Source organism: Hemitrygon akajei, chromosome 8, assembly GCF_048418815.1.
Source record: "Hemitrygon akajei chromosome 8, sHemAka1.3, whole genome shotgun sequence".
Classification (NCBI taxonomy): Eukaryota; Metazoa; Chordata; class Chondrichthyes; order Myliobatiformes; family Dasyatidae; genus Hemitrygon; species Hemitrygon akajei.
Window position 1 is genome coordinate 51,949,709 of NC_133131.1, and position 16,048 is coordinate 51,965,756.

General features: G+C 48.7%; 1 protein-coding gene across 3 annotated transcripts in view; it reads right to left on the reverse strand.

Annotated features, from left to right (window-relative positions):
- The window catches only part of camkk1a (calcium/calmodulin-dependent protein kinase kinase 1, alpha a), a 208,279-nt gene that overhangs the window by 163,592 nt on the left and 28,639 nt on the right, over positions 1–16,048 (reverse strand). The window contains exons 1-2 of one of the 3 annotated variants that reach the window (XM_073053840.1): positions 14,736–14,843; positions 12,650–13,191 (exon numbers count right to left, since the gene is read on the reverse strand). In XM_073053840.1, the coding sequence (XP_072909941.1) occupies positions 12,650–13,093 (444 nt within the window). In that variant the 5' untranslated portion in view covers positions 13,094–13,191; positions 14,736–14,843. Of the gene's footprint in view, positions 1–12,649; positions 13,192–14,735; positions 14,844–16,048 lie in introns of those variants that run through there. The other 2 variants (XM_073053838.1, XM_073053839.1) reach the window with 2 other exon arrangements.

Below are 16,048 nucleotides of genomic sequence, written 5' to 3' on the forward strand. Positions count from 1 at the left end.
GCACCACTCTCGCTGCACTCATGACTGTGGCTAGGCACCTAGTCCGCTGCACCACTCTCGCTACACTCATGACTGTGGCTAGGCACCTAGTCCGCTGCACCACTCTCGCTACACTCATGACTGTGGCTAGGCACCTAGTCCGCTGCACCACTCTCGCTGCACTCATGACTGTGGCTAGGCACCTAGTCCGCTGCACCACTCTCGCTACACTCATGACTGTGGCTAGGCACCTAGTCCGCTGCACCACTCTCGCTGCACTCATGACTGTGGCTAGGCACCTAGTCCGCTGCACCACTCTCGCTACACTCATGACTGTGGCTAGGCACCTAGTCCGCTGCACCACTCTCGCTGCACTCATGACTGTGGCTAGGCACCTAGTCCGCTGCACCACTCTCGCTACACTCATGACTGTGGCTAGGCACCTAGTCCGCTGCACCACTCTCGCTACACTCATGACTGTGGCTAGGCACCTAGTCCGCTGCACCACTCTCGCTACACTCATGACTGTGGCTAGGCACCTAGTCCGCTGCACCACTCTCGCTACACTCATGACTGTGGCTAGGCACCTAGTCCGCTGCACCACTCTCGCTGCACTCATGACTGTGGCTAGGCACCTAGTCCGCTGCACCACTCTCGCTACACTCATGACTGTGGCTAGGCACCTAGTCCGCTGCACCACTCTCGCTACACTCATGACTGTGGCTAGGCACCTAGTCCGCTGCACCACTCTCGCTACACTCATGACTGTGGCTAGGCACCTAGTCCGCTGCACCACTCTCGCTACACTCATGACTGTGGCTAGGCACCTAGTCCGCTGCACCACTCTCGCTACACTCATGACTGTGGCTAGGCACCTAGTCCGCTGCACCACTCTCGCTACACTCATGACTGTGGCTAGGCACCTAGTCCGCTGCACCACTCTCGCTACACTCATGACTGTGGCTAGGCACCTAGTCCGCTGCACCACTCTCGCTACACTCATGACTGTGGCTAGGCACCTAGTCCGCTGCACCACTCTCGCTGCACTCATGACTGTGGCTAGGCACCTAGTCCGCTGCACCACTCTCGCTACACTCATGACTGTGGCTAGGCACCTAGTCCGCTGCACCACTCTCGCTGCACTCATGACTGTGGCTAGGCACCTAGTCCGCTGCACCACTCTCGCTGCACTCATGACTGTGGCTAGGCACCTAGTCCGCTGCACCACTCTCGCTGCACTCATGACTGTGGCTAGGCACCTAGTCCGCTGCACCACTCTCGCTGCACTCATGACTGTGGCTAGGCACCTAGTCCGCTGCACCACTCTCGCTACACTCATGACTGTGGCTAGGCACCTAGTCCGCTGCACCACTCTCGCTACACTCATGACTGTGGCTAGGCACCTAGTCCGCTGCACCACTCTCGCTACACTCATGACTGTGGCTAGGCACCTAGTCCGCTGCACCACTCTCGCTACACTCATGACTGTGGCTAGGCACCTAGTCCGCTGCACCACTCTCGCTGCACTCATGACTGTGGCTAGGCACCTAGTCCGCTGCACCACTCTCGCTGCACTCATGACTGTGGCTAGGCACCTAGTCCGCTGCACCACTCTCGCTGCACTCATGACTGTGGCTAGGCACCTAGTCCGCTGCACCACTCTCGCTGCACTCATGACTGTGGCTAGGCACCTAGTCCGCTGCACCACTCTCGCTACACTCATGACTGTGGCTAGGCACCTAGTCCGCTGCACCACTCTCGCTACACTCATGACTGTGGCTAGGCACCTAGTCCGCTGCACCACTCTCGCTACACTCATGACTGTGGCTAGGCACCTAGTCCGCTGCACCACTCTCGCTACACTCATGACTGTGGCTAGGCACCTAGTCCGCTGCACCACTCTCGCTACACTCATGACTGTGGCTAGGCACAGCTCAAATGTCATCTATGAATTTGCCAGTGTCGTCATTCGTTTTGGCAGAATCTCAATTGGCTAAGTAGGAGATACTGGCTGAGTGGTGACACAAACACAACCTTACACTCAACGTCAGTAAGACCAGGCAATTGACTGTGGACTCCAGGAAGGGGAAGTTGGGAGAGCACGCACCAGTCCTCATTGAGGGGTCCGCTGTGGAAAAGGTGAGCAGCTACAAGCTCCTGTGCTTCAACAGCTGAGAGGAGCTTTCCTGGGCTCAACGTGTTGATGCAGTCATAAAGGCAGCTAAACTTCATCAGGAGGTTTGATATGTCCAGCAAATCTCTACAGATGTACCACAGAGAATATTCTGACAGTTTACATCACTGCCTGGTGTGGAGGCTCAATGCACAAGATCGAAAGAGGCTGCAGAGGGTCATAAGCTCACCAGCTCCACCACGGGCACAAGCCTCCCCACCATCAAGGACACCTTCAAAAAGCAGGACCTCAGGAAGGCAGCAGGAGCTGCTGGAAGGATGTTCAATGACATCCAGCCAGCTTAAGCGCTCCATTACAGATCTGCTGTCTGGATTTACTCCCATAGCCCTCGTCTCTCCTGAGGCTGCCCACAAGGCAGTGGGGCTATTTACCCGTAGCTGGGGATCTGGTTCACAAGCACCAGGGTGTGTCCACACAGCAGAGGGTCCGTGTGCTTCGTGTGCAGGGGCTGGACCTCCTCCCTGTCCTCTGTAGTTCAGCCTGAGTCTGAAAGGAGTTCAGTTTCCGTGTGTTGCCAGCACGAGGCCTGCTGTTGGAGAGGCTAGCTACTGGCAGGAAGTGAGGGCGCCAAGCATTACTCACTACACTACCACACTAGATGCATCACGGCAACCAGAATTCAGAAATCAGATAGCAGAGGGATCGGAGCTGTTCCTGAATCATTGAGTGTACTGTACTTCCTTCCTGATGACAGCAATGAGAACAAGGCATGACCTGGGTGATGGGGGCCCTTAGTGACGGATGCCACTTTTTTGAGGCACTGCTCCTTGAAGATGTCCTGGATACTAATGAAGGGTCGTGGCCATGGTGGAGCTGACTAAGCTTACAACTTCCTGCAGCTTATTTCAATCCTGTGAGTGCCCTCTCCACCCCCCCCATACCAGACGGTGATGCAGCCAGTCAGAATGCTCCCCATGGTATAACTTCAGAAATTTGCAAGTGTCTTTGGTGACATAACAAATCTCCTCAAACTACTAATGAAATACAGCCTCTGTCATGCCTTCTTTGTAACTGCATCAATGATGTTGGGACCAGGATAGATACTCAGAGACAGTGACACCCAGGAACTTGAAACTGCTCACCCTTTCCACTTCTGATCCCTCTGAGGACTGGTGTGTGTTTCCTCGTCTTACCCTTTCTAAGGTGCACAATTGGTCTTACTGACATTGAGTGTAATGTCATTGCTACAACTCCTGTGAAGTCAGTGCGAAGTTAAGATGCTGCTAAACGGCGACTCCTTTGCTTGCATCTTTGGAAATGGCTTTACTTCTATCTTTGGATTCTCTTTTTATCCTTTTCAGGGTGTGAGGGGTTCTTTTTGAAGACCCTGACCTGGAGTTGCACTCTGACCTCGGTTCTTTGCGGGAATGGGACCCGCTCTCAGGGCCGTTTAACATCCCAAGGACGTGGCCTGGGAGACTAGTGCACCTTCAGGGTTCTGAGATTTCGTGGCCGGCTCCCCTGACTGCAGAACACGGAACATCGAGAGCAGCGGGTCAGTCCAGAGACCTGTCCGGGCACCGAGCTCAGAAATAGTGACGCAACAGACTTTTAACATCGTACATCAGCGAGTTGTTCGCTAGGTCTCCCCTCTCGCTGTGAAATGGGGCACTTCCTTTTCACTTATTCAGGAGAAAGAGAGCCTGTGGTATGTCGAATTACTGGGTGAACGAGTAGTCTTTGGGCTACTGCAAGCCTGTGTCTTTATTGATGCTTTGTTGCACGCTTGAGTGCTTGGTGGGGGTGCTGATGCTTTTTTGCTGGTGGGGGTGGGGGGGTATTACCTTGCTGCTGTTTGTGCATGGGAGGGGGAGTTATGGGGGTGGGCTTTGGGGCTCTAACATTTTAATTGTCATTCATTCTTTGGAGCATTCCTCAGTTTTCATGGATGGTTGCGAAGAAAAAGAATTTCAGGATGTATATCATATGCATTTCTCTGACATTAAATGTACCTTTGAAACCTATTGAACTAGCCTCTCGTCACCATCTGAAATTCTGCCAACAATGGTTGTATCACCAGTAAATTTAAAGATGGGATTTGAGCTATGCCTAGCCACACAGTCATGGGTTTCGAGAGCGTAGAGCGGTGGGCTAAGCACACACCCCTGTGGTGCACCAGTGTTGATCGTCAGCGAGGTGCACTGCTCTGCACAGATTGTGGTCTTCCAGTGAGGAAGCCGAGGATTCAGGTGCAGAGGGAGGTACAGAGTTCTTTGATCAGAACTGTAGGAATGATTGTAATCAATAAACAACGTCTTGACATGGATATTTGAATTGCCCAGGTGATCCAAGGCCACGTGAAGAGACACTGAAATCACATCTACTGTAGCCCCTTTGGCAGCAGGTCCAGGTCCTTACTGAGACGGAAGTTAATTCTAACTATAACCAGCCTCTCAAAGCACAGTCCATGAACTCTTCCTCGGCACGGCATGGACCACGGGCAGGGGGTTGGTATCGGAGCCGCAGGTCAGTAAGGGAGGGTCAGACAGGAAGGTCGATGTCAGGGAAAGTATTGAAAGGCAAGACCCCAGGTAACATCACTGATGATGTGGCCTAGCTTAGCATCATGCAGATCTTTCTGTAAGAACTACCTGGGACACCAGTGACCACCAGGACGAGTCTGGTTGACAGCCTGGAAAGACAGCAACCCGGGGCAGGGTGGGTTAGCAGCCCTAACTGCAGCTCCTGTTAAGGAGTACCCAAGAAGGCTACGGATTAAAGAATGGAAAGACACCCACAGGGAAGCCCGAGCGGGGGAGCGGAAGAGCTTCCCAGCCCGACAGATACAAGGCTACCGACCCAGTGCAATGGACAAACGACAACGAGTATACAGTGCATCTGTGGCAAAATTTGTAAGCACCAGAGAGGCTGGAAAATCCACCTGTCAAGGATGAAGTGCGAAGAGCAACAGAGAGCAGATTCCCAGTCTGGTGAGACAGAGGAGGGGCAGGGTCAGGAAGCACCCCCCGGTACCCAGAGCCTCCGCCTGGTGCAAGCTGTGCATCCCAATGTCACATCTCAGACCGTGCAGATCAGACGGCCCAAAGCCTGCCAGACAGCAGAGTGGCAAAGATTTGATGAGGACGTAGATCTAGTGTTGGAAACTGTGGCCAAAGGTGGTGTGGAGAGGAGATTGCAGATAATGACAACAGCGTTCATAACTGTGGCAGCAGAAAGATTTGATACCGAGGAAGAGAAGCGGGCCAAACAGCCATGTGTTGGAAACAACAGAGCCACCAAAATCCACAACATCCAGAAAGAACTCAAGATGCTCAAGCAACAACATAAACTGGCAAATCGTGAGGACAGGGCACCACCGGAAGAGCTGCGTGCGATGCTGAGGAAAAGGCTCATGACTCTGAGAAGAGCAGAGCAACATCGGAGGCACAGGAAAGATCTGCATTTATCAGCAACCCATTTCAGTTCACCAAACAGCTGCTGAGTCAGAAGAGAAGCGGAAAGCTGTCCCGTACAAAGGAACAAATAGACCATCATCTTCGAGGAACCTTCAGTAACCCAGACAGAGAAGTTGAACTGGGAGACTGTGATGCCCTCATTGCCCCCGCAGAGCCAACAGAGGCTTTTGACCTTCGACAGCCTCTCTTCAAGGAGGTTCAGCAAGGAGTCAGGAAAGCCAGAGCTGGCTCAGCGCCTGGTCCGAGTGGCACCACCTACAAACGCTGCCCCTGGCTTCTCCGGCGACTGTGGACAATCCTTAAGGTCATCTGGAAGAGAGGCCAAGTGCCCAAGCAATGGAAGTTTGCAAACGGAGTGTGGATTCCAAAAGAAGAGAACTTCAGTCAGTTTGGGATAATATCCTTGATGAGTGTTGAAGGGAAGCTCTTCTTCAGCGTGGCGGCAAAGCGCCTAACAGAGTACTTCCTGAGGGACAATTACATCGACACCTCCGTCCAGAAGGGTGGCGTTCCAAGGGTACCAGGCTGCTTGGAGCACACTGGAGTCATCACACAGCTCCTGAGAGAGGCCAGAGAGAATAAGGGTGACCTAGTGGTTTAGTGGTTGGATTTGGCCAATGCTTATGGATCAATCCCCCACAAGGTTGTTGAAGATGCTCTCAAGAGGCACCATGTTCCTGAGGGAATCAGAGGCCTCCTTATGGACTACAACGAGTTCCACCTGAGAGTCTCAACAGGGCCAATAACATCAGACTGGTTCAGGCTGGAGATTGGTATCATCACAGGCTGCACCATCTCAGTCATCCTTTTCGCCCTGGCAATGAACATGCTGGTAAAATCTGCAGAGTCAGAGTGTCGAGGCCCGAAATCAGGATCTGGGATCTGCCAAACACCAATACGAGCCCTCATGGATGATCTGACTATCACTACGGAGACAGAGCCTGGTGCCAGGTGGATTCTTAAGGGGCTGGAAAGGTTGATGAGGTGGGCAAGGATGTCATTTAAGCCCGCAGAATCAACATCTGTAGTGCTGAAGACGGGGAGAGTACAGGAGAAAATGTGTTTCTCTATTGAGGACATTCCAATTCGTACCATCACAGAGAACCCTGTTAAAAGTCGGGAAGATGTTTGATGCAACACTCAGAGATAAGGCAGCAATAGGAGACACCTGTGGGGAGTTTGAACAATGGTTGCCAGAGGTTGACAGAACTGGCTTTCCAGGGTGGTTTAAGGCATGGATTTACCAGCACGGTATACTACCAAGGATCCTCTGGCCACTGCTTCTCCGTGAGTTTCCAGTTTCCATTGTTGCTGAATTAGGGAGGGTAGTCAGCCGGTTCCTGCGAAGATGGCTGGGTTTACCAAGGAACATCAGCAGCTTCACTCTGTACGGGAATAACCACAAACTGAGGCTCCCCCTGAACTCCACCGAGGAGGAGTTCAAGGATTTGCGAGCAGGAGAGGTGCTGCAGTTCTGGGAATCTTCAGATCCAGAGGTTGCCGGAACGAGAGTGGCAGTGGGAATGGGAAGAAAGTGGAGAGCCAAGGCTGAGGCGTGACTGCGCCACGAAGCGCTGGTGGGGGCGGTCGCCAAGGGAAGAGCTGGACTCGCAAGCCTTGAAGTCCCCCATTTTGACAAAGTAGAAGGGAACGAGCAATGAGAACTGGTCCAGAATGAGGTAAGGGCAGCTGTGGAGGAGGAGAGGACCAGCAGAGCAGTGGCAGAGAGACAGCAAGGAGCCTGGACCAGATGAGAGCAGGTGATCACGTGGAATGATCTCTGGAAGGTCGATCCACACGTCATCAAGTTCCTTATCCTAGCCCTGCGCTGCTGGGGCCTCGCAGAACGGCCAGCTTGCCCCCTCTGTGAGAAGACCGGTACGCTAGAGCATATTCTGAGCTGCTGCCCCACAGCTCCTGCCAATGGCCGTTATCAGTGGCGGCATGACCAGGTCCTCCAGACAATAGCTGAGACAATCTGCAGCACCCTCAACATCTGCCGGAAAACAAGTCCAGTCAAGAATACCGTCTACCTTGTCAAAGAAGGGGAAAGACCAACAGAACACCAGAAAGCAACCGGGTTGCTCTTCACTGCGCAGGACTGGAAGCTAAAAGCAGACCTGGGAAAACAGCTGCAGTTCCCTCCCCACATCACAGAGACGACATTGCGGCCCGACACTGTGTTGTGGTCCGACTCATCGAAGCACGTTCTTATGCTTGAGCTTACCGTGCCGTGGGAAGAACGCATAGTGCCTATGGTCATACTAGCCTGAAAACGCCTGATCTCGTCTGATCTCGGAAGCTAAGCAGGCTCAGGCCTGGTCAGTACCTGGATGGGAAGAATGCATGGAGGAGGCCTACAAGCGGAGAAGAGCCAAGTATGAGGATCTGAAGAACAACTGCTAAAGAAGAGGATGGAGAGCAGAGTGTTGGCCCGTGGAGGTCGGGTGTCATGGCTTTGCAGGCCAGACACTCTGCAAAGTAAACGCTGCACTTGGAATCCCGGGAGAGCCATTTCCACCACCACAGATGCAGCAGAGAAAGTGTCAGGATGGCTCTGGATAAAGAGGGCAGAGCGGGTTGCTGCTCGGGCACAGGCCGGGGTCTAATCAACCCCGACTGGGTCGCCTGGCGAGGGTGTGTGATGTTGAAAGACCTAAAAAATCTGACGACCCCAGGTAACATCACTGATGATGTGCCTTGCCCTAGCTTAGCATCATGCAGATGTTTCAGGTATGACAGATCGGATAGGTTGAAGTGTGTGTATTTTAATGCTAGGAGCATTATCGGTGAGGGTGATGAACTTCAGCATGGATCAGTACATGGAAATACAACGTTGTAGTCATAGCAGAGACTTGGCTGAGAGAGGGGCAAGAATGGGTAATTAATGTAGCAGGTTTTTGAAGTTTTAGAAAAGCGAGGAGTAAGGAGGGGTGATGGGGACAATATTACAGCTGCTCTCAGAGGAGACACAGTGTCTGAACCCTCCACTGAGTCTATTTGGGTGGAACTCAGGAAAAGGAAGGGTGTAATCACATTGATGAGATTGTACACACCCTCCAGTAGCCACCGGGACACTGAGGAACAGGTGTGTAATTAGATTAAGGAAATGTGCAAAAATGATAGGGTTGTTGTCATGGGGGGATTTCAACTTCCCAAATATAAATTGGGACCTTCTTAGTGTAAGGGGTTTAGATGGGGAAGAATTTATTAAGTGTCTCTAGGAAGGTGTCTTAAATCAATATGTGGACAGACCAAGAGGAGGGACTGTACTGGACCTGGTGTTGGGTAATGAGCCTGGCCAGGGACTGAGCTTTCAGTGGCTGAACAGTCAGGGAACAGTGACCACTCTCCTTAAATTTCAGGATAGCCATAGATAAGGATAGGTACGGTCCTTGTGGGAGAGTTTTAAATTGGAGTCGGGCAAATTTTTCTCTGGCAAGTCCACATCAGACAAGTGGAGGCTGTTTAAAGATCAATTGCACAGAGCACAGGAAAGGAATGCTCCTGTTAGAAGGAAAGAGGAAAATGTGAAGATAAGAGAACCTTGGATGTCCAGAGAGGTGATGACTTTAGTCAAGAAGAAAAAGGAAAAGTATGTGAAGCTTTGGAAGTCAGGATCAAACAGGGCCAATGAGGAATTTAAAGAAGCCAGAAAAGAACTAAAGAAGGGAATCATGAAAGCCAGGAGGGGCCATGAAAGTAGGGTAAAAGTGAATCCCCAGGCTTTCTGTACATATATCAAAAGCAAGAGCATAATTAGGAAGAGGGTGGGACCACTCGAAAGTAAAGGGTGAAACATGTGCTTGAGTACAGAGAATGCATCCAAGTCTGCGGCAGACGCAATCTCAATGGGTCTTCACATGGACTTAGATCACCTGGGCATTACAATTCCTATGTCACGATGCTGTTCATTGACTGTAGCTCAGCATTTAACACATTCATTCCTACAGTCCTGATTGATAAGGTACAAAACCTGGGTCTCCGCATCTCGCTCTGCAATTGGAAGGCCACAATCTGTGCAAATTGGTAATAACATCTCCTCGTCGCTGACGATCAACACTGGCGCACCTCGGGGATGTGTGCTTAGCCCACTGCTCTACTCCCTCGTTACCCATGACTGTGTCTAGGTACAGCTCAAATGCCATCTATAAATTTGTGATGATCCAACTATTTTGTTGGCAGAATCTCAAATGGAGACAAGAGGGTGTACATGGGGAGATGTACCAGCTAGTTGAGTGTTGTCGCAACAACAACCTTGCACTCAAAGTCAGTAAGACCAAAGAGCTGATCGTGGACTTCAGGAAGGGTAGGACGAGGGATTGCAAAACAATCCTCAGAGGGATCAGAAGTGGAGAGAGTGATCAATTTCAAGATCCTAGGTGTCAAGATCTCCGAGGATCCAATCTGGTTCCAACATATCAATGCAGCTATAAAGAAGGCAAGGCAGCAACTATATTTAATTAGGAGTTTGAGGAGAATTCATCTATCACCTAAAACACTCAAAAACTTATACAGGTGTACCATGGAGAGCATTCTGACAGGCTGCATCACTGTCTGGTGTGGAGGGGCTACTGCACAGGACTGAAAGAAGCTGCAGAAAGTTGTATAATTAGTCAGCTCCATCTTGGGTACCAGCCTCCATAATATCCAAGACATCTTCAAGGAGCAGTGCCTCAGAAAGGCGGAGTCCATTATTAAGGACTTCCAGCAGCCAGGACATGTCCTCTTCTCATTGCTACCATCAGGGAGGAGGTACAGGAGCCTGAAGGCACACCCTCAATGATTCAAGAACAGCTTCTTACCCTCTGCCATCTGATTTCTGAATGGACTTTGAACCCATGAAGACTATCTCACTACTTTTTATTATTTCTGTTTTTGCACCATTTTTAATTTAGGTATTTAATACACAAATATACTTACTGTAATTGTTTTTTCTGTATTATCATGTATCGCATTATACAACTGCCGCTAAGTTAACAAATTTCACAACACACACTGGTGATATTAAACTGGATCCTAATTGTGATTCTGAAGTCATTGAATGAATACTTTGCTTCATTATTTACCAAGGAAAAGGACATGGAGGACCAGGAGATCAGAGCTGGAGGAATATGTTAGGGCTTTCAGAGGTCAAGAAGGAGGAAGTGTTGGATCTCCTAATGAGTATTAAGGTGGATAAGCCCCAAGGTCTGATGGGATTTATGAATGTTATTGAAGGAAGCTGGAGATGAGATTGCTGGGCCCTCGACCAGTATCTTTGTGTCTTCTCTAGTCACAGGTGATGTCTCGGAGGACTGGCGAGTGACTCTATTGAAGAAAGGAACAAGGGAGAATCCTGGGAACTACAGACCGGTGAGATTCACATCAGTAGTAGGGAAATTGCTGGAGAAAAGTTTTGGGGATAGGATATATGGACATTTGGAAACCCACAGTAGCCGAGCAGTTCGTGCGACACTATTACAGCTCGGGGCATCGAAATCTGCAGTTCAACTCCAACGTCGTCTGTATGTTGTCCCGATGGAATGCCTGTGGTTTCTCCAGGCCGTCCAATCTTCTCCCACAGGTTAGTAGGGTAAGTGGGGGGAGGGGGTGCCGGGCAGTGTGGCTCACAGGGCCAAAGGGACTGTTTCACGCTATACCTCATTAAATCAAATAAAATGAGCAAAATTAGCCTTTGGAACCAAATCTGGGTTATTAATGAGTAAAACCTGTGACCTCACACTGACACCTGATGAATGCTTTCCTCTAATTTGAAAAATATTCACCACTACTCTCAAACTTTCTTTACTAAAGGTTCATTTTCGCCAGTGGGTCGACTATGTCAAACCATCAAATGCCACATACACATCATTAACTATGCCACCCACATCAGCCCTCTCCATTGCTGAGTGATTTATCTGTTGCTTGGGAGCAGCAAGAGGCAAAAGCCTCAAACCAGAACAATGGGACTGAAGCTCTCTGTTACTGCACCTCCACGATCCACGTTAGCATGGTGGTCTGAGGCAGAGCCAGTTCCACACGTTGAGGGTCGTTAAATCAGTCAGGCGGAGTTTCTCTGTCACAGATCACAGGTGCAGAACTGTAGCAGTGACTGCTGGTTTAATACAAGCTGTCTCAATACTGAGAAAAACTGACCTCATTTTAACCTTCCCAACCATTGTGAATAGGGTCATGCAGGGATCAGAAAGACAGTGGCACACCACACTAATGTCCTGTTTCTTCTGTGCAGTGATCTTTGGTTGATGCAGTTACTAAGCCCACAATATGCAGAAGCCTACTGATTCCCAATGACAGAGCCTCCACAGCTTCTCCAGACGTTCACCACGTGGTGAAAAGGTGGTCTTGATCTTCACTTCCCCAACCATGGGGAGCATTCACTTTATACCAACAGCATTAAGGCACTGAGAAATATTACCCACTGCAGTGAGATTTTTCTAAAACCCTGAAGAGTACAACCCCATTCCACCCCCCAAAACTGGACATGCCCTGTTGATGCCCACACAGGGAAGGATCCACTTCCAAGTTCCCAGTTGGTGTAGAAAAGTTTGTGCCCCCACATCACACGACATTGATACAGCAAATGTCTGTATATAACACCAACAACTGAATGCTTCCTGCACTGGAGTGGCATTTGTGGAGTGGCAAATGGAGTGGCATTTGTGGAGTGGCAAATGGAGTGGAGTGGAGTTCAGTAGCTCAGAAATGTCATTACTATTTTAAGTGGATTGGCACCTATAATCAAACCTTGGGCAGGGTACTTCTTGTTCAGATCTTGGTGACCGCACCCTTCACCTTATTTCAAGAAGGCCAAATTCTGACCATTTAATTTTAAAATATTTCACCCCTCCCCCCTTTCTGAATGAGCCAGTTATATCCACAATCACACCAGATCCTTCTCTACATTTAAATGTAGGCTTTTGGGTACTTCTAACAAGTCATAAACCTTTTTGAATCTTCTCTTCCAGAAATACCAATTCCAAATTCTGAAATTAAGCACCAAATGGTATTTCAATTTGACCTGGAACAGCTTTGTTTGAAAATTACAAGATGAACTCACCTGGGAATCACCCATATTGACCCGGCTGGATTCACTGGTGAGTCGTCTTGCGGACGACAGAGGTCCGGTTGAGTAGGGATAGCTTGGTAGGTCTGCACGGGCAGAGAGGTTACTTCCAGAGGAACGTTCTTGGAGGGACAGCTTCCTGTTGGAAAGTTTGGGCCTCGGACCCACCTTCTTCGGCGTGCTGCTTGCAACCCTGTGGATGCTGCTGGGATCCTCAGCAAGGTGGCCCATTCCATTGGCTTGAGCGTTTCCTCCATCCTTTGCGTTGTCTGGATCCTGGAGCTCCAAGGACGGTTTCACAGTGTCCATGTCTGCAGAAGCAGCTTCCTCAGAGACCTGCACTGCAGCCACCTGCAGAGCCAAGTCTTCCGGCTGAGGATCTCCAACACCATCCATCTCCATGCTCTCGTTTTCGGAGCTCCTTTCCATAGCTGACATCACCACAATTCTGGAACCCAGCAGAAAGAAGCAATTTTGGAAGTCACGCAACTCTCATGAGATTCTCCTTCTTAGAAGATTTCCCCAGTCCTACAGAGCTGAAATAAAGAATCAATTAAAGTTGGAGAAAGAGAATGGGAAAGCTCACAACTACAATGTAAAACAGGGAATTATCATTAATTAATACAGCACAACAGGCGATATTTTGCTGCTTTTAATTCTTGGTTTTGTCCCACTCCACTGTTCTTTTCACAAAGCCCCACATTATGTTTTGAAAATATTTTTCCAATTACTCATCATTGAATATGCTTCTGCCATCACTATAGATTAGAGCAACAGGAGACAATATCTCTACAATTATTTCATTCTTTTACCCAATTAAGATACATTATTTTAATATTTTTCTCTATTTATGCCTCAATGAATTACATGCGTTATTAGTCAATATAAATGGACATCTTCTTAGACCTATGCCAATGTTTCATTGATTTCAAGACCAACTCACTTTAAAACATCCTATATCCAATGATTAAACTGCGGAGTTTTTAATTAATCAGCAAATTTGTAAAGCTTGTCCTTGTGTTTAAACTCTCCCAAAGGAGCTCATGGGCTCATAGGGTGAAACTAAGCACTTGTAATTGAAAAATCAAGGTAAAGAACATCAAAATACATACAATGACTGTTAGGAGTCTACACCCATCAAAGACTTTCCAGCATTCAGTTTACAATACGGAAGTGCCAAATATATCAATAGCAAATCAGATTGCTTACTAAAGCTCAAAGCCCTTAAGATCTGCTTTCCAAAGTCAGTTGAACCCCAGTTTCTCCACGTTAAACAGCGGAACAGTACTGCCGCTGAGTTCACACTGGGTATCCAGTTAAAACACAAAGGGTTCCAAGCTCTAACCATGTCTCCAACTGTGAACCAGTGAACAACACACAGCGAACTGGAGGAGCTCAGCTGGAGAAGCAGCATCTTTTCAGATCAGGACCTTCTCTAGATGCTGACAAATCTGCTGAGTTCTTCCTGCGCTTTGTGGTAACCCTTGACTTCAGCATCTGCAATATTTTATGTCTCCAAAGAGTTAAAGTTTGGGAAACTCCAGAGCATTGCTCACCATACGACAGTCTACTGTCCCCACCACAGTAAAGAGGTCCACCTAGGATACTGTTGGTTTAATGCCACTCAGCTCTGCTTAGCACCAAGGAAAACCCATGCAACTCAGGCCAAGCTTCTAACCTCAAAGAACAAGGGGATCCAACCATACAGAAACACTGATTTCCAAAAAAAATGTACATTAGTAAGGTTATAACAGAGACGACAACAATCCACCAAAATTAGAAATCAAAAGCTGGGAAGAAACATTCAACTCAAAAAGAAGTTTAGGTAGCCAAGTCAGTAAAAACTGACTGTAAACACCTGTCAAATTGAAACCGGAAGGCAATCGATGATAATAATCAGTCTTCACACAGAAATGCCTTCTCAGAAAACCTCACTGGAATGAAAGAAGCTTACACATTGAGGATTAAAACAGCAGAGAAAAACATTCAGCGACTGAGTAACAGAAGAACTATGTATACTCTGCTAATTGGAACAGCATATTGTTGAGGGAAAAACACAGAATCCAAAAGGAAAACACACCTTTGAAACAAGATCTACCAGTATTACCATCCAAATTTTGCCGGTGATGAAGATGAGAACTCCTAGCAACTGTGACTCCACTTAATTATGAGTAATTAATTATCATCCAATGACAGCACATTCACAATGTAATTTCAATCTGTGCTGCACTGTCAGACTGCAATAAACGCCACGTTCAGTATTTTACAGCACCTCGTACATAACACTACCATGACGAGGGAAAGCCAGACATTGCAAAGTATTCTAATGACCTTGGAGCTTAATCTCCATCTTACTGAGCTTTATTCTCCAGCTGCTAGAATAATTAAACAGGCAAGATCCATTGGCTTGTGAAGACACTAATCAGTCTTCAGCTCCTCACATACAAATGAATTACAGTCCAATTAAAAACATACTTTAAAATTCTGTGTAGGCTGACTGTGGAGCAATGTGTTTTGCCTTTGAGAATAATCACCACTCTTCAGTTGCAAAGCCTCGAGAGAGATCCAGCTTATTAACAATGTCATTTAAAATATATTGAAGAGACGAGCATGAACACCAGTAGGTTTCTCTGTTTGTTCTTGGTGCAGCTACTGCTGTATCTTGTTGACATGAAACAAAGGCTTCTTTTGCAAGCCATCCCATAACACGGCTCCCCTCGGGTCTGACGGGATAATGCTCCTCGTCACAGTGGCAGGAGCCCCGAGAGTTTGCTCCAGCCTTCAGTTAGTAGCCTTTGCACTGTCTCAGTTTTGAAAGTTTTAATGACACCCCTCCCCCCCATCCCTGGCCTTTTGAGATATAGTTTGGGGTCTCAGCCGTGCTGTGGGCAAATACATCACCCACACTTTCGCTCTGGAACTGCCCGTTTTTAACGTTCCCATTGTGCCTCCTGGTCCTGGCGGGAATGGTTCACACGGTGTTTGCCACGAAAGGCCAAGGCAGACAGCTGCATGTGCTCACCACTTTCACCAGAAGCCCTTCAGCTGTCACTAAATAGTGCAATTGTTCAGCGGCTTTGGTACATTGAAAATCATTACCTTCCACTCCCCAGAACTCCCCCATCCCTCCCATAACTTCTCCATGGTTCTCCTGCAAATCCCCTCCAACATCACATTTTCCAACCTCCTCACTTGACTTCTCCCCCCTGCCGTAATTTCCTCCTGCACACCATTCAGTTTCTTCCTCTGTGAAAATCCTCTGGGCCCCTTTTCCCTCACAAGCCACTGGATTAGGTGCCTGTTCCACCTCTCCCTCGGTCTGAATGATGCATCAGAGCCCTGGCCCCTACTCAAAGCTCAAAGCTGAGGAATGCTAATGCTGGACAGTGGTCT